Consider the following 19,937-nt stretch of genomic DNA (forward strand, 5'->3'; position numbering starts at 1 on the left):
TCAAAAAAATATAAAAATTTATCAATCTCGCATTCAATTTACCCAACTGAATATACAAAATTTAATTTCCGGCGAGCACTACGAAGTAATTAAAGTAATTACGAGCCTTAATTGTTGGTGTTGAACCATCAGAGATAATGGCACGAAATACAGAGCAGGTTAGCGAAGTCGTAATGCCCCAGTCTCTCAAGCTGAATGTCCAAATATACCTCCATCGCCTACTTCTAAATCTTACTTACTTACTCTTTTTTTTTCTTTGGCACTACAGCCCCAGCGGGCTTAGGCCTAACTCCATGAACTTCTCCGTTCACTTCGGTTTTCCTAGAGCTTATACATTCGGTATGACCCCTTGGGCGGGTGATCAGCTCGTCGCAAGGTCTCTACCTGTACACAAACACAGAAAAACACACACAAACTAAACAACCATGCCCTGAGTGGGATTCGAACCCACGATCCCGGTTTCCAAGAGAGCGAAGACAGTACATGCCTTGGACCGCTCGGCTACCGTGACCGGCTACTTACTTACTTACCACGTAATAACAGCTTTCCATGTCATTAAACTTACGTAACATTTTCCAGTATAAATATTGTCGTTAAATATCCTTAAAACCGGTGACGGCAGAGAATCTAGGCCAAGTGACTCCCTGTTCTTCTTGCTTCTATTGGTCCCTTCCCCTATACTCATACCACATTCATCCACTATAGTTTTGTTCATCTTCTCTGAAGATGGAGGCAGTACGTTCTTCCCAAAAGCCAGTAAATATCAAGGTACACGGCGTCATATTATACATGAAATAGTGATATCGATAGTGACCGCCCTGAAAATCTCAAATCTCACAACCTTTTTTTCCATTATCCAATGGTATTTATGGATATGCCATAACGAGTTTTCTTAACAGTTGTGAATAAAGAGGGATTCTTGTCTTATCCTTTACATTAATGTACAGGCAAGCTAAGTTGGTAGAATTTTGATAGATCCTGACGTTTCGCCAGAAAGGCCAACAAAATGGAGTTACCCATACTTCTACAAAAAAAGATGCCCATGTTACATTATGTCCGATAAGCAATCAGAGAGAGCACTTGGTTTATACATGATACAGTGCGCTCCATTTTATTGTTAGAGCTTGAAACGTCTTGAACAACAAGTAACCTGATCCGTGACTGTGGATGGAGGGGGGGACCATACAGACGTTTGGTCTTCGCTTTCGCCTGCTCCAATCGATTTCTAGCTGCGGGGGTCACTTCAATTTAGGAGAGAAAAAGAAATCTGTAATTCGGACAGGAGCCATATCTGTATGAACTCTTTATTGTTTGTGTGGGTGTAACCCACTTTCCCATTTGTGCCAGACCTGTAAGCTACACCAGCTACGAGTATTTTCAAATTACGTACTTCACTCTGAATGGGCTACGTCAGCTTATGGACTGTCCTGTTGATATTAATTTATTGGAGGAAACTTTGATACCAAACCGCCTCTGTGGTCTGGTGGTCAGAGTTCCAGAAGTCCCGGGTTCGAATCCCGGCAATACCTTTTTTCTGAATAGTAGTGGGTCTGGAACGGGGTCCACTTAGCCTCGTGAAGATAATTGAGGAGCTATTTCAAGGAAATAGCGGCTCCGGTCTAGAAAACTGAGATTAACGTCCATGGGGATCCGTTACGGTGACCTCGTAACACCCTCTATCCGCAAAAGTTGGCACTAACTTTGCCGACAAGCGGCGGTCTCTCGGTCGGTATAGTTCGCTTGCGGATAGGGGCCACGGAGTTTTTAACATGGCTACCACAGAGAAAATCATAGACACTCTATTCGAATTGGCCTAGAAGAAAATGAGGATAAACTATTTTTAGTGTATTCACCAGAATTCCTCAAAGTACTAGGGTAGCAGTGACTGCATCAGCTTTCTTCAGCATTCTTTGCAGGACATCCACAACAATTGTCCTTGCGTGCGGCGCTCTACAATAAGGCAGTTTGGAAAGTGCTGTTACAGAAACCAAGAAATTGTCAATCAGTACGGAACAGTGACATTGCGCTGGACTGAATATTGCGATGGCTGTCAGTGCGGAGAGCTGGTTCAGCTGCCGAACTCAAAGCGCGGAATGGAATCAGGTGCAACTTCTTTACTGGGACCTGCTGATGCATTGTCAATATAAGATATTATTTTGGCGTCCCTTGATGTTGCCATTTTTCAGGATTTTCTATTAAAAATTTCGCTTGCGACAGAGCAAGGGGGAAACCAGGTTGTCTCTAGAGGAAGCCAATAAATCATTCCTTAGTTCTCACGTTAGCAAATTGGTGGCCCCTCATTTCTATGGAGGGATGCGGTACAACTCGACTTGTCCATTGTTCTGTAGCGAGGCTTCTGAGTCCAAACGTCTCAGTTGGGAAGTTGGCACTATTTATTTGTATACCATAGGACCCGGGTTCGACTGTAGGACAGAAAATTTGCTAGCCTGGTACCATGGTAACAAAACAGTCACTCCGCACAAGTCCTTGCACACTTCATCATTAGCAAAGAGATCCGAGGACATGAGCTACAGTTTCTTTTGCTTTTATCCGTACACAAGGAAATGTTCCATCAGACATGCGCGAAATCAGTTTCTATGCTCAATCGCGAGAAAGCAAGGGCAGGTAAAGTTTAACATATTGATATGAGAACATTCATTCTACAGCCACCATTTAAATTCACTTTCGTCCCAAATGCCAGTTCGAAAAACGAAGATTCTGTTTGAACGGCAGCTTTCGCGTAGACTAAAAGTCACACAGGATCAGTAAGACCAAAATGGAATTGGATCCACAACGTTTAGTGTACACACCCCAGTAGGAGCTTATCCCCTCCCCGACATCCACTGATTAACTTCGAAGCTTCATGCTGGAGTATAGCCTTCTGCCTAACTATCAGAAGGTATATATACGTAGACGTTACGCAAACAGTATCAGAGATATAGAATTTCGGATGAGGTTCTCATATTCTGATATTTGCTTTAAGAGAAAATAATTTCGTGGGTTATTGAGAGTTAAAAACCGCGGACTTTCATTTAAAGCAACTATTTTGGATTTTGTCTAATGTCTGGGTCTTTTAAAACTACTGTGTTTTGGAAATTGGGTCTATTTTTTTTATTCAGGTGAGAAACTCTGTTCTGTTGGGCCGTTCGACACAGCTACACTGAAACCATGGCTTTAAGCAATATACTTAAAGGAATTTTATTTTGAATTCCACAGGTATTTGAACTTCGCTTTTTCTGCGAAATTCCACACGTGAAATTTGAGTGTTACACATAGATAGAACCCCCCCCCCAGATTTCTCATGCGTATTTGTTAGTACAATCCATGGAATGCGCTTTTCTAAATACCATAGCTTTGTCGTATTCAATATCCTCACGGTGGTGATTATAAGGATTATAATTTTCTGAGATGTGAAACCGCGTAGTCTACTAGATTTTTATCGACTTCCGGAGGAATATGCTTTCTCCGCCTTCTACTCTGAAAATGGAGGCAGCATATTCTTCCGAAATATCGTCGAACATCTACCAGACTATACAGCGTCACATTCCAGAAGACACTGAACTTCATTCCATGTTTTAACGTCCTACAGTTTGTCCGATTTCGGTATGGATGAGAGATTTATGTGTGTATCCCATAAGGGGCTCTAGAGATCTGCCAAAAAAAATCCATAAACTTACCCAAGAAAGCTCGGAAAAATATATAGGAAAGGTAAATAATTTAAAATGTAACGTGAGTTAAAGCGCAGGAGAGACTGTACCTCCCTAATTCCAATACGAAAGAGCCCATACACACAACATGCTATGTATGTATAATATGTATATATGTATTTGTATTACTGGTGTGTGCATTGAGAACAGCAAATGAATGTCGATTGCGACCAGCCAGAGAAACAAATCTAATAACCACGACCATCTGAAGGGATAAAAGTTGAGAAGTTCGCTTCACAGAGGATTAAGAAAAACTGCATGATGAGAAACTTCATTAATTTGTATTGATCACCTGATGATGAGCAACTGCATGGTGCAGAGTTCCCGAGAAAGAGGTAATCCCTCAGCTGGACAAGAAATTTCCTGCATTATATGGAACTCGGAAGTTCATTCCCATGTTCACAAGAGCTGCACCCTGGACCATATAACTGAACGAAATGTTCCTTGTCCACGTAAGTAAGAAAAATGAGGCGGTTTTGATCAAGAAGAATCAGGGGTGGAACAAGTGGAACCCATGGACGAAATGAGGTACAAAATTCTATTCAGAAAAGAAGGAAAGAGAAACGTCGGGAGACCCAGCCTTAGATGGAAGGAAAGAATTGAAATACGACCCAGCCTAAATAGGGCGTGAAAATATAAACTGGATTAAATTGATATTTAAATGTGTCAAATGTGATTAGTTTTTATCCATGTGTTTAATTAAAGTATACACAACAATGAAATATAGCTCCACCATTTTAACCTTTTCACTAGTGGTGAGTTTCGCGATCCGGCCGCTTTACCACCAAGGAAAGCGTCTCCAGTACCCATTGGGTAGGAGGCTATGTGAGTCCAAAGCCATTCTGAACTCTGTGGAGAAAATAGATATATATATCTTATCCCTGCTGATAATTGAAACTCTATTCTCGGTCCTCCGGACTCTAATCTCGCCATTACAGTAAATATGGTATCCGGGCTCCATAACAACAGGGAAGTAATTTTCATTTCATGCGTTCTGTTGTGTTACAATATGTAACCTCTTTATTACAACCTCACAACAGAACTAATATCAAGATCAGTGTCTAGTTTCGGCTCTGCTACATGTTTCTGCTATCAATAGCCATCGTCAGGCAAATACACGGTTAACATATATATACACCTTTGAACTGCAGTACTATTAAAATGGGATACAATACTATTAATTATATAAAACACTTGACTTAAAAATACAATAAATCATATTATATAAAACAGAAGTTATAGTATAAAACAAGAATAAAATTCTTAGATTGATGTTTTATATCATCGAATCAGTCGTTGGTTTTGTAATTTCGTTGCGTTCCCACGGGCAAATTGGAATATTCTATTTTTTTGTATATAAAACTGTATAGGAGGCTCGTGATGTAGATTTAGTAAATTAATGTTAATTGTTTAGTCGGTGCCTCATATTAGAAAGTATTGTCCGTTCTGTAATGAATGTCAACACTGTTTACATAGCTCAAGCAGTTAGTCTCTGGCTTCCCACCGCGGCGGCCCGGGTTCGATCCCTGGTCTGGTGAAGTGGGATTTGTGGTGGACAAAGTGGCGCTGGGGCGGGTTTTCTCCGAGTACTTCGGTTTCCCCTGCCAATGTTCATTCCACCAATTGCTCCACAATCACCCTCACCTATCATCTGGGGCTAGTACAATAGGCCAGAAGTGGCTGCAGTACAAGGGACTTAGTCCCACCCCAATAGCAATAAAATAAAAAATAATAATAATAAATAATGAATGGCGAGGAAAGGAATAAATAATCGAAGAAAGGAAGAAACCCCATTCGTTACCACAATTGGGATGTACGTAACTAAGTGGCATGGAAAGAAGTTGGTCGATCTCCTGTTAACATAAATTTTACAGACAATTATGCTACATTAAGCGGGTTAACTAACCATAAACCACATTTCTGCAGCCTGTAATCTCGAATGTTCGTTATCATCTCTCAAGTCCGGTTTTCACGCGTCTGGTAAGATTTCAAATTTTTCGGGACTGATAAATGTTATCCATGTATGTGTATGAAAACTCGTCCATTTCTGCTACGTCATAAAAATATTCCATATTTTCCAAGCCGAACGAAATTGAATTCTGATTATAGCTTCCAATCACAATTATCGGCAATAAATGTAATCAAAATCCATTTAGCCAGAGTGGCACTGCCTTCTACAGCAAGATGGACAGACACAAGAGCGCAAGCATCAGTTTGTGAACAAGTCCAGGAATTACATGGTTATAGATGAAACGATTCACTAGTTGATGAAATGGCTTCAAAATCAAGCAAAGAAAAAAAGTTGAAATTATAAAGCCTGTAAGCCACAATGAAAATGTTTTAAATAGGTTCAAATAAAAGTTATACTCAACTTTATTTCAGATATTTTGAATATCAAAATTCTGCAGGACATAATTAAATAAGTTGGAGATAAAAGTTGTACAAAGCATTTAACCTTTCGTCTGTTCTTCGAGACACAGAAGTGTGGAAAATGAGACAAGGTTAACATTAACTATGAGCAAATGAAACGGAATTTAGAAAATTAATAGCAAGACGCTTCTTGACCACCAAATAAACAAATACAATTTACAATAATTGAAGATCGATTTTCCGAAAGAACTCCATGAATGCGAAAATATTTGGTTTAAATTTACCCCTATTAGAGAGAAAATTGTGTGTTTCTTTGTTCTTCACATGCTCGTATTTCAACATCGTTACGTCTATTTCGACAAAATCTGGATGACAGTAGACTTTTTCTTTCTGGGGAGATTTTAGGTCCTCCAAAACACGCATTGGATCAAGTCAACCTCAGCTTCCTTCCAAATTACATCCTCTGCAAGAAAGTCCCTGAGATGGTGAGAAAAACTGGATTCCAAAATTAATATTTTAACACTGGTATCATGACAAGGATTCTGTTGCTACTGAGATTCGGGGGAAAATCATGCTATGTACTTTCTGCTGTTACTAGGATGCGGTGGAAACCCCCAAGTTACTAGGTTAACAATTTATGCTTCTTGTAAGTGTGTACTATGCCAGATAAATAGATTTTACTCCTACGTGCATTGGTTCAAGACCAAGTCAATTTATTTCTCTTTTGCTTTCATTACAAAAAAGCCACTGGGACAGTGCCAACAATATGATCGCGAAAATTAGATGCTGAAAACAAAGCAATCCTTGCTAATATCCGTGTGGCACAGACTAAGCTCCGGATGCTTCGTGTTCGGAACCAAGAATGGCTGTGCTGTCGAGACCAGTAATCATTTACTCGACCCAACGACTGAGAGTTTTATTGTTGTACAAGCATGTGTGTCATCGTATTGTTTAGTGTAGTTCCAACGCCGAGGACAGGGGAATATTTACTAAGAACCCACATATATGATGGCCAGTTGTTTTTTATTATTACTAGTGGGATGGAACTAAGTACCTTGTACTGCGGCCACTTCTGGTCTATTGTACCAGCCCCAGATGATAGGTGAGGGTGATTGTGAAGAAATTGGTGGAATGAAGATTGGCAGGGGAAACCGAAGTACTCGGAGAAAACCTGCCCCAGCGCCACTTTGTCCACCACAAATCCTACTTGACCAGACCCGGGATCGAACCCGGGCGCCGCTGTAGGGAGCCAGGGACTAACCGCTTGAGCTATTGCGCGGCCTATAATGACCAGTTAGGAACTAACAATGAAGACATTAGCTGAGTATTATTCCATACTTACCGCTTAAGCTAATAGGCTTTTAAAGGAAACAGTCATATTCAGGAAGAAAAACGAGTATTTTTCTAGTTACATCTAAGTGCATGAAACAGATATTAGGAGAAGCTGACAATAGTACAGCTGATCGACAAATCTCCCGCCAATTATGAAATCTGAATGTTCATTACAGAGTTCAGAGCCCGCCACTGAACCCAAGCCCGAAGTCCTCCGTGCAAGATTTGTGAGATGAAAGTCTGAGTCCAGTTCTATTTAAATGTTAGGAGTTCGGTTCTGCCGTAGCTCAGGCAGTTAGTGGCCGGCTTCCCACGGCAGCGGCCCAGGTTCGAGGCCAGGTCAGGAGGTATGGGATTTGTGGTGGAGAAAGTAACGCTGGGGCAGGATTTCTCCGAGTATTCGGTTTTTCCTAACAATTCTCATTCCACCGACTGCTTCACACTCATCACCTATCGACCGGTGCTGGCACAATAGGTCAGTTAGTGGCGACGTAAGGCCGCGCCATAGCTCAAGCGGTTAGTCGCTGGCTTCCGACCGCGGCTGCCCGGGTTCAAACCCGGGTATGGTCATATGATCATGTGGTATTTGTGGTGGAGAAAGTGGAGATGGGGTAGGTTTTCTCCGAGACTTCGGTTTCCCCTGCTGATCTTCAATCCACAAAATTCTCCATCATCATAATCAGCCGGGGCAGGTCAATCAGTGGCCGCCGTGCCGAGTGGGCCCAACTTGACTCCACCACTCACTATGTGAATTTAATAAAATTTGATATTTTAGTGGCCGACGTACCAAGTGGACTCAGTCCCACCCCAACCCAAGAAAGTAAAGGAGAAATAAATAAATTTAGGGGTTACAGTCTTAATCGTGTCTCCAACCCGTTTCTCATTTCGTTTCAAAATTCTGTGCAGAATACCAATTATGAGGTGTTTCGGCTTTGTATTTTTCAATCTTTTGCGCTTGTCGGTACACAGGAATACAGGAGTACTGTCGTTTTGTACCTCACTACACACCAAATTGTGCATAAAAGGGGGACGGACAAGCAATTGCTTTACTCGGAGACTGGGTGTTCTCTTTAGAATTTACACAGGGAGAAGAGCTCGGGAGGAAATTCTGTACTTTAAATTCTTTTTATTATTTATTTAACTGCATATGGGTTTTTAGACTGTGGCAGTGGTACTACAATAAGACACAACATACAAATCACACAAAATAACACACCCCGCTGAAACAAAACACAGCACACAAAACTACATAAACAATAAAGGAGATACTACACACAATGAATACAACTCCAACTACAATCATATAAATTAATTGTGCAGTGACTATAAATTATTCGCACATAGAAACTAGCCTATAGACATCAATATATATATATATATATATATATATATATATATATATTTGAACATTTCGGAGTAATTTTGACAGAGAATCAAAAATTCCTATGGATAATCTCACAGAAGACCCGTTACGACTCGCATTAAATTGAACTGTTCCGTCCCATTTGACTTTCCCATATCCGGTAGTACACAATAAATCAGAATAATAAATAATACTATGTATTATTCAAGTCAATGATTCAACCGTCTTACATGCAACACTACGTACACTTACTTCACCTATTACAGCACATTCTTCATCATGTATAAACACAAGTTAAGAGATTATGTTATTAAAATATTGCAGCATTTTTGTTGTGTTTTGGAGCAGTCTCTTTCAGTAACCACTTACGATCTTGATGTTACTTCTTGTTCACTTCTGTATCTCTATATACAACTACACTATTCACTTCATGCATTCGTTGACTTATTGCTGAGAGATGTGCCTCACTATTTGCTTTCACACGACGCGCTGTTCCACTATGAACGCCGTACACTGCTTCCAGCTCACAATAAGCCTCAACTGAACTGGGTGTTCAGCCCAATGTGCGGCTAGGGCCAGAGTCTGGTGCCTCCTTGCCTTGCGATAGACGGTATATGTTAAGTTATATTTCTAGAAAAGTCTAGTGCTTACGCGAGAAAAGAGGTACACTTCGCTTCTGGAAGATGCGAGAAAATGGGCACCGTGGGGAAACTTCGACAGGCGCGCGCATTCTGGCATGTGGTCTACCTCCTCCCCCTTCCCAAACCCCCAATGGACCAGTCAAATATTCTTTCAGACTATAATTTCCTATCTCCTTATTTCTGTAATCTGGATATGCGGGCGAATGTGTATCTTCGTGCGTTTGTTTGTATGCTGGAAAATTATAGCCATAATATATTAGGAAAGCTAATTAGGAGTAACTGAATTGAGAACGATATCATGTAATAGATATTGAGGAAACAAAATACACAATATTTTAATGTGACAGGCCTTATAGAGATTCAAAAGTAGGCAGAAGAATATGAATTGTATTAACCTTTCCATGCTGATAATATCTGGCCAAAAATATTATTTTGTTTTAATATTTGTTTGATTATTGGGTTGCTTATTTAAATTTGCTTCTTCAATTGCACTAGATAATACAGTGGAACCTCGAACTTCAACACAATCCGTTCCAGGTGGGCGTCAGTTTAATGTTTTTTCCCCAACATTTGCTTTGACGAGATTGGCAAAAACCATAAAATATTTTAGTCGAGGTAGCCAGTTTCGTGGACAAAACACGAAGCTTGAATTTCGCAGATACGAAGCATACAACGCAACGATCAATTCGTTTGCTTTAAATTTACATGATAATTTATCATTAAATTTATGGGACATTTCAAATAGTTACCTTAAATTGGCAAGAGATGACTGTACACATTTATTTTCACTGATAATGCCAAATACCGAGGACCTACAAGGAAGATCTCTAGGTTTCAAAGCGATGAATCTCGTTCGTTGGAAACAACTGTTAAAATTCGTTCTGGGGAAATGCGTAAGGACGAGAAGAGGGCTGGACTGGATCCTACAGAAGTCCTGAAGTCCAGAATGCTATTACGCGCCATGCTCTGTTCACAACAGACGTGTTGTAAAAGCGCCCCATCATAATTCTGCGGCAATAGAGAGAAGCACAAATAAGTCTTCAGACTTTTAGTCGATAATAAAATTTCGAGACAGGGGACAGAACTGAAGCAGACAAAAGTTTTTACAACTTTTCATGTCATAGACCACTTTCTCGTCTTGTTTACAACCGGTGGGATATATGACGAAGACGCCAATGGAGAAGAAGTTGTATTCTAGTTGGGAACGACGGTAATAACTCGAAATTATGTTCACACTAAAATTAAGAGAAGGCTGAAAAGGGGAAGTGCCTGGCAATCATTCCGTTCAGAATCTCTTGTTTCCTATTTCAGCAACTAAAATTTAACGTATACAGGAATCGACTGTTTTTCTACCTGGGCTGCGTAGATAGTGACGTGTATGATAATTCTTTTATTATTGCTTGTGTATTCGTTGCCGCAGTGACGTTTTTATCGAGCCGTTGCCTATCAACAATAGGGGGATAGACAAACGGGCACACAGACTGATAGGAGGGATTTATGAAATATGCCTTTAAGATGGACTCAGGTGTCATGATATACATACCAAGTTTCATAAAAATCGGTTCATGCATTCAAATGTTGATATGTGAGATACACAGACCCGCAGACAGGAAGGAACGCTTCAGGAAAATAGGATAACAAACTTATAAGCTACTTGAAGAAAGTCGTCTTCTGGGATCTGGCGCCGTGTATTCTTTGTTTTAGGCCACGTTTCGGAGGAACCTATCGCCTCCATCTTCAGGGCAGGTGAGTTGCGTTCCGAATACAGAGAGCAGTAGCTGCAATGATTCGGGAGTGAAGAGCGCTAGTTTATTTAGGAAGCAGGAGGGGGGTTGGGAGAGGGGACCAATGGGAACAGTGAACAGCGATTAAGGCCATATATGGTCCGGGGGAGGGGAAAACCGGCGAGTGAATCCAGGCATCTTGGAGAGGTCAATAGCACGGAGGTAGCGGGTAAACAAGAGGAACCGGTTGGCTTGGGACAGGCTACTGACGTCAATGACATGAAGAACTGGGGTGCCTTTGTGGAGTTCTCTTGAGGGAAGAGATGAGAGGTTTCCATGACTTGTTGAGACAAAACCCTGTTTCCTTGTTCATGTTGTTCGGATGGAGCTCGATCTCAATGGCCTCCATGATGATGCGATCCAGGTAACGGCTCTTACAGGCGAGTATGGCGGTTTTGTGAAACTGGATACGGTGATCTAGTTCGATGCTGTGTTCAGCTACGGCTGACTTGTCCGGATGTTCTAGGCGTAAATGCCGTTGGTGTTCTTTCAACCTGGTGTCCACAGAACGGCCCCTTTGCCCAGTGTAGACCTTGCCGCACTCGCGGGGGATACTGTAAATTCCCGGTGTCCTGAGTCCCAGGTGGTCCTTGACAGGCCGGAGGTAATTAGATATTTTCTTTGGAGGCAGGCCAACTGATTTGATGTGTTGGGACAGCAAGCACTCTGCTGATCCTGTTGAATATAGTCCCGACAAAGGGCAAGAAGGCGACAGTGTCTCTGCGGTCATCACGCTGATTGTAGTTGGGATGGCGGTTGAGGGCCCTGTGGATCTGCCGGTCGTTACAGCCATTCCGTCTGAAGATGTCCTTCAGGAACTCCAACTCCGCACGCAGGCTGTCTTGATCGCACAGAGCTCTGGCCCTGTGTACCAGTGTGGAANCTCACCTGTAAGAGCCATCACCTGGATCGCATCATCATGAAGGCCATTGAGATCGAGCTCCATCCGAACAACACGAACAAGGAAACAGGGTTTTGTCTCAACAAGTCATGGAAACCTCTCATCTCTTCCCTCAAGAGAACTCCACAAGCCACCCCAGTTCTTCATGTCATTGACGTCAGTAGCCTGTCCCCAGCGAACCGGTTCTTCTTGTCTAACCGCAACCTTCGTGCCATTGACCTCCAAGTTACCTGGATTCACTGGCCGTCCCCCCCTATTCGCCCCCCAGACCATATATGGCTTTAATCGCTGTTCACTGTTCCCATTGGTCCCCTCTCCCAACCCCCCCTCCTGGTTCCTATATAAACTAGCGCTCTTCACTCCCGAATCATTGCAGTTACTGCTCTCTGTATTCGCAACGCAATTCACCTGCCCTGAAGATGGAGGCGATAGGTTCCTCCGAAACGTGGGCTAAAATAAAGAATACACGGCGCCACATCCCAGAAGACGACTTTCTTCATAGTCATCGCCGTGAAAACCTCAGAACTTATAAGCTACTTGTTGGTTGAACGGGTGTGTGATATGGATCCTTACTTTTAAGAGGAAAACACAGGTTGAGAGTGTCTCAGAAGATGTGAGAATAATTATACCTAAAAAACAATTAACAGCTAAATATATATATATAATAAATGTCTTCGTAATGGGCATATTATTCAATCACTCACTCACTCATGGAGCTGAGCCCTTCTTGAGAAGCTGCCAATTCTGCAGCCACTCAAGAACTTCCCAGCATTTTATGGAACCCGAAGGTTCATTACCGTGTTCACAAGGTGCACAAGGTGTATCCTTGTCCGATTGAATAATATCTCTGACCCATCCTGAAATCTTTATTTCTTCTTTTGGGTTGAGTTGTTTTAGGACCTGGTCAGTAGCTAAACTATATATCGTATAATGAAAAGTTGACAAAATTTTTAAGGAAACTGAAGTAGCTTAAATGCGGTACTATCCCAGCATTTATCTGTAAAGACTGAGTAAAATTATGAAAAACTTAGGCAGAAGCCGGCATTCGAGATTCGAACCAAGCACGTCCAAGATTATCGTTACACCAACTCGTTCGGTTGTCTCATTTCACGTAGCGTTCATCCAAGCCGTAAAAACCCATTCGCCATTCTGACTATGCTACCACATGCCATAACATGCGCCTCTAGAAGCTTCATTTTTTGCGATATTTATATTTTCCGCTCTTTTAACAGACACGAAGCAATCCTCTTTCAGGGCTGCAATAAGGGAGATAACATTCAAGAAGTTTTCTTTAAAGAATGAACTACCTTATGCTTTTCATTCCCTTTCGATACAATTCACGATTTACAATATATCGAAAATTGTCAGGAAAATTTAATTATTTTCCGTTTTGCGATTAGCTCAATGTTCCCATGTGCTCATTAATTCTCACTCGAGATCTGCCCTGTATAAGAGAAGCGTCTAATTGAATCTGGAAACACTTTACGTCTGAAAGCGAATCGAAATGAAATAAAGCTTGAGGATGGATAGCAAGGAGTTCAAGCCAAGCGTAACATGAAGCAGATTATTCAGGTTACGTTTAGTGGGTTTCATTTTCAGCCATATGTGACGACCGATATTTTTAATTCTATCCGAACTCAATAATAACCGAATCTTGGACACCAAATTTTGTGAGCTTATACTTCTCACTGCGATTTTACAGAACTCAGTGGATTTAATTTTCGTTCATTCGTGGATAGGGTTTGTTATTGCGGAAACAAGATCACTGATCCAAAGCTAAACACACCAGATAAGATGTAGATATAAAATACTAGTAAAGGTAAAGTTGCTCTGTGCTTAATTAAGCACTACACCATGAGGACGTATGGGAGAGTGAATGTATGTATCCACATTTTCTTGACCTCGGCACTAGCTGGAGCCCCGGCTGCTTTACCCCCGGAAAAAGAGCACCCAGTACCCATTGAATAGGAGGTTGGGTGGACCCCAGGATCGGTCTGGAAGACGTGGAGAAAATTCTTGACCCCACCGGGACTCGGAACTCCGACCCCTCGGTCGTCCAGCCAGTAACCAGCCGTTATACCGACTGCGCTATCCCGGCTCACCCAGAACACTTGTAACTGATTGAAATTTCAATGGTAAGTTGTTAGAAACAAATTTCGTCAGAAATTCCTGCTTGATGACGTGGAAGGGTGTTTACTGTGCCATTTCCTAGCAACGGTTGACGTACATGTTTCCGTTGGAACATATTTACTGGCCGTTACCTAGAAGCGGCCGTTTCTCCTGACTCCGCTATTCCGGGTTTCAGCCATTATGTCACATTATTATGATTACCGTCTGTCTATTAATGGTATAGGATGAAATAACGTAATGTATTTAAAATCCTGAACTGATGTATAATTATGCTTGTAATTTGTAACAGTAGGTATTGTCATATGTATGAGTGACTACAGACGGGGTTTGGATTGGTGACTCCATTTATTGCACACTTTCACACACGACTCGTGCCTACACTTTACAGTTTACTGTTACACAAATACTTGTGTTCTCAGTCTCTTACAGTCTCCACTAATTGTTTGCCTGGTAACGGCTTCTAAAGGGATTGTCCCCCTTGCTCTGAGTTCCCGAACCATCCCCGTGCCTCAGCTACCAGCTTCTAACAGCAACGGCTCACAAGGACTGAATTGCATTTCCCTGACTAACTTAAAAACCAACTCTTCACTTCCTTGCACTGCCTAATTTTCATTAATTGTCGCTATAACATATCGTCACGGACCGAACATTAAACGCCGTTACTCTGTTGCTGTTCAATTGTTGCTTAGCGAACAGCCCTAAAACATCGTTTTTTCTGTTGCTGTTTAATTGTTTCAATGGGAACATGTTTTCTTAGGTAGTGATTGTTGCCCAACAATGGGTCCACACGGTGCATTTATATTCATTCCTTATTACTAATTTATTCAGTTCCTACGGGGAGAAATTTAAATCTCTGACGAATGAAATTTCTAAAAACGGACGGCTCCTGTATAATCTTTGTGTGAAATTTCAAGAATGCTCCTGTATAATCTTTGTGTGGAATTTTAAGAATGCTCCTGTACAATCTTTGTGTTAATTTTCAAGAATGCTCCTGTATAATCTTTGTGTGAATTTTCAAGAATGCTCCTGTATAATCTTTGTGTGGATTTTCAAGAATGCTCCTGTATAATATTTGTGTGGATTTTCAAGAATGCTCCTGTATAATCTTTGTGTGAATTTTCAAGAATGCTCCTGTATAATCTTTATGTGAATTTTCAAGAATGCTCCTGTATAATCTTTGTGTGACATTTCAAGAATGTTGCCTTACACGTTAATTTATTAGGACTGCAAACAGGTGTGCAGATGCAAAGATGTATATGCTTGCTTTCAAAACCTTCCAATAATTTCACGCAAAAGAGCGATTCCAACTTCCTCCAGCTTAAAAATCGCCGGTGGATCGCAGCTTCATTAGCTGTTTCTTCCTTCGTCTGTTTCCCAAAGCCCATGCGCTTTGTTTCTGAGCCCGGTCGCAAATACCATAATGGAATTTTGAGACACGTGGATTGTCTCCTTGCAGCAAGTTTAATCAATAGAATGTTGTTTGTCAAAAGCCTGTAGTTTCTCAGAGTTTATCAATTTGGTACAGAAGACGAAAGGGAAAGAGTACAAAACACAAACAAAAAAATGCGTTAATTAAAGAAGAAAAATGAACTAAAGCGTAGGTTGAAATGGACTATGAATGCTTTTGTATTTCGTTTTCTTTTTGTTTCTTTCTTTTTTCTGATATATATATATATATATATATACATAGCGGCCGAATAAATAAAGAAGTTGTGGGAATAAATAAAGAGTTCATCGAAGAAAACAAATCATTATAATTGAATACATCTGCAATACTTTCAAGCTCACCAGGATTAAAACTGAATGCGATATATCAGGCTCTGGCCTATGCTGATGATATTAACTTACTTGGGGTTAACACAAATAAAATAAAGAAAATCACAGTAGTCAGGAAGTTAGCCTAGACGTAAACACAGAGAAAACTAAGTATACAGATATTTGATACATCGTCACCAGAATCCAGGGCATAATCATATCAGAATGATCCTTTGAAAATGTGACACGATTCAAATATTTGGAAATTTCAATTAAGGTAAGGTAAAATTGTCCCTTTGACATGTACTGTCTTCGCTCGCTTGGAAACCGGGATCGTGGGTTCGAATCCCACTCAGGGCATGGATGCTTAGTTTGTGTGTGTGCGTTTTCTGTGTCTGTGTACAGGCAGAGGCCTTGCGACGAGCTGATCACCCGCTCAAGGAGTCTAAGATCTAGAAAAACCGAAGTGAACGGAGAGTTTCATGGAAGTAAGCCTAGGCCCAATGGGGCTGTAGTGCCAAGAAAAAAAAATTGTCCATTTGCTTAATTAATTAAGAACTATGCCATGAAGATATATTGGGGAATGGATGTATAGCACTACTATTCTTGATTTCGGCATTAGAGGTGGGTGATCAGCTTCACGCCCCTGCCGCTTTACCCCCAAGGAAGGAGAACCAGGTAGCCACTGGATAGGAGGCTGAGTGGGCCCTATAGCTGGTCTGGACGCTGTGGAGTAACAAATCAAAATTGATTAATGAGAAAATTAAGAGCAGATTGATTTGGATAATGCTTGCTAACATTCAGTTCAGAACCTTTCGTCTTCTCGTCTGCTGTCCAGAAACGTAAAAAATAAAATATATAAAAATAAATTTTGCCTCTAGTTTTGTATGGGTATGAACAGGATGCTGAAAAAGTGCGTAATTAGCAGCTGTATGACACGTACGCCTTCCCATATAATAAAATGATGAAGAAAAATGAGGGTGTGATGGGCAGAGCATGAAGCACGCATAAGAGAGAATCTTATATACCTAGTGTTGGCAGGAAAACATGAAGGAAAGAGATTAGGAAGATCTGAACGTTGATGGGAGGGTAGTATTGCAATAGTTCTTAGAGAAATATGATATAGGAGTATGAATTGGATTCATCTGGCGCAGGACAGAGATCAGTGACGGGATCTTACGAACATGGTAATGAAACTTGTGGTTCAATGAAATGCTCGATATTTCTTGTGTAGCTAAGTAACTGCTGGCTTCTCCAGAAGGCATCACTTCCATGGAACTGGTTAGTTCCTAGTTTTAACATAAATATTTCAGTAATAAACCTAATGAGGACTAATAACTGATGCCTGAAAACGGCGAGTTAATATACGTAATGGAAATGAATACTGTGAAGAGCATATGTTAAGAGCGAGAAGAACATTTTAGAGATGTAAGTCAAAAAATGCATTAGACCTTGATCTAATGCATATTGGCCTTAAGATGTATTATCGTGAATAGAATGTAGACGAATTGGTAATCATTTAACAGACGTAGGACCTTCTGTGTACTTCAAAATTAAATAAATTGCTCCAGATATATGTAAAAGTTCACATGGTCCTTACGTACAGTGGTACTAAAAGTGAAACAGATTAAACTACAACTAAGAAGTCCACGAAGTTCAAACAAGGGCTTACCATAACTTCCTGAAATATCCTGGTGAGGTGACTTGTAGAAACAGTTTTCATTGTCGATAGTCAGGCGATGACGCTTTTCGCACAGAAGTTTAGATCGTAATAAAACATCTATATCGGAGGAAAATAGCAGAAAATGTACACAAAATTGTAATGCTCCCAGTCTGAATTGAAAACGCCATCTGAATATTTCGTGTTTTATCGCACGGCAGCCTACCCAAAATATTCTGGAGGAAAGTCATCTAAAATACCAACAATTAATACAGAAAAGGCGAAAGGCCTCTTGCCTCCGTTCCATCAAGAACAAGCCACGCAGACAAAGGGATCGAGCGATTGGCTGGTTCCAGTAAAAACTAACAGATAGAGATCTGCCACTGATAAGAGGATAACGTCCGGTTAAGACAATTTTTGTGTCCCATGAGTATTCGACAAATAAATTGATCTAAAATCGACCACCACTCCTTCTCTTCGCCACGGCCTGTCCGAAGTTAACCCTCTAGGGCACTGGCTACTACATAAGCTCTACATTTTATCCACTCAGTGTAAGTCTCAGATGGTTATCGCAATAAACAGGGATTATTTTTCTAAACAGCCGGTAAGTGGCTGCACGGTCTAAGGCTTGAGCCTTCTTTGCCCGCTCGAACACTGGGATCGTGGGTTTGAATCTCGCTCGAAGCCTGGATATCTATTTTTACTCTGTGTTTGTGTTGTTCTGGGTGTAGATAGCGGCCTTGAGATGGGCTGATCCCCCGTCCAAGGGGTCATACCGACTGCGTATGGAATAAGAAACCGAAAAAGCGGCCAAGGTCCACAAGGACTGTAGAGCCATAAATACGTGTAGATAGAAAGGACATGGACAAATTAATATTTAAAAAACTTAAGTTAGGTGGTGACAATGAATCAAGTGTGGCTGGCACTAGTTCTGGTAGTGTCACATAGTGCAGTTAGTGTTAGTTCTAAAACTATCGTGCGCCAGGCTAATGAAGACTATATGTCCTTCGGAATCATTTCATTTGGAGAAGATCATGCAAGTCCTAAGTGTGTTGTTTGTGGTGAGAAACTGACAAAGCTCAAGAAGCAAACTATACCATTGACAAAATCGTTGCAAGAGAAAAAAAAGATTAAATCGCATACAACTGCCGAATCAGAAAGTTTACCAACAATCTGTAAAAGAGTAAATATTATGTTTGGCCAGGAATATGGAAAAGAGATTTTGAAAATCCCTATGTCAGATAACACTATTAGTCAGCATATACAAGACATGTCTCAAGATGTTCAGTCACAAGCGATAGCTAACATTAAAGAAGCCGACATTTTTGTCATCCAGTTGAACGAGGGAAGTGACGTCACTGGGAAAGCTCAGCTCCTAGCATTCAGCAGGTTTGTTTCTAATGGTAACATTAAGCCGCACCATAGCTCAAGCGATTAGTCGCTGGCTTCCCACCACGGCGGCCCGGTTTCGAGCCTGGATCTGGTCAAGTGGGATTTGTGGTGGACAAAGTGGCGCTGGGGCGAGTTTTCCCCTGCCAATCTTCATTCCACCAAATTCTCCATCATCATAATCGCCCGGGGCAGGCTACAATAGGCCAATCGGTGGCCGCAGTGCCTAGTGGACCCAGTTGGACTCCACCCCCACCCTCACTAAGCTAATTTAAAAAAATGGAGACATTACTGAAAATTTTTTATTTATTTCAGTTTTCATGATTTGTCATGGAAACCATGCATCAGCATCTGCACGGACGGTGCTCCCTCTGTGTCAGGAAGCCTGAAAGGATTCGAAGTACTGGCCAAGAAAAAGAATCCTGGAGTTGATTTCACACAGGTTCCTGCACAGAGAGACCCTCATTTCATAATTAATAGTATCTTGGGTCCAAAGGTACTGGATGAGACATCAAAATGGTTAACTATTCCTACTGCACACGGAAGTGAGGTGGCTATCTCGAGGGTAGTTGCTTTCAAAGTTCTGTACAAGTGAAGGAAGATCTTATAAAGTTTTCACGTCTAAGAGTCTGAACTGGCTGACCTGCTTAGTTATGAGACCTAGGACAATAAAATTTCTTTCCTAGCTGACATCTCCCAAGCCTTTAACACTAAACAAGAGTATGCAGGGAAATAATAAAAATGTTCTTACTTGTATTGACAAGATTAACACATTTAAGGAAAAACTGACATTGTGGGGAGTCAGAATAAACAGTGAGAACAAAGTTGAAATGTTAAATCTGACAAGAAGTTGCAGACTGGACGAAAATCTTGTCGATTTAATTGTGTGTTATGCACAGACGAGT

The 19,937-nt window shown here is 41.1% G+C and overlaps 1 protein-coding gene across 1 annotated transcript; it reads left to right on the forward strand.

Moving 5' to 3' along the window:
- Positions 1-18,547: 18,547 nt before the first annotated feature.
- Positions 18,548-19,627, forward strand: LOC111862080 (protein ZBED8-like). The gene is made up of 2 exons (XM_023847173.1): positions 18,548-19,032; positions 19,348-19,627. Exons 1-2 carry the CDS (start codon positions 18,548-18,550, stop codon positions 19,625-19,627), a joined length of 765 nt encoding a protein of 254 aa, XP_023702941.1.
- The last annotated feature ends 310 nt before the right edge of the window (positions 19,628-19,937 follow it).

The sequence above is a fragment of the Cryptotermes secundus genome, unplaced genomic scaffold (assembly GCF_002891405.2).
Source record: "Cryptotermes secundus unplaced genomic scaffold, Csec_1.0 scaffold400, whole genome shotgun sequence".
Classification (NCBI taxonomy): Eukaryota; Metazoa; Arthropoda; class Insecta; order Blattodea; family Kalotermitidae; genus Cryptotermes; species Cryptotermes secundus.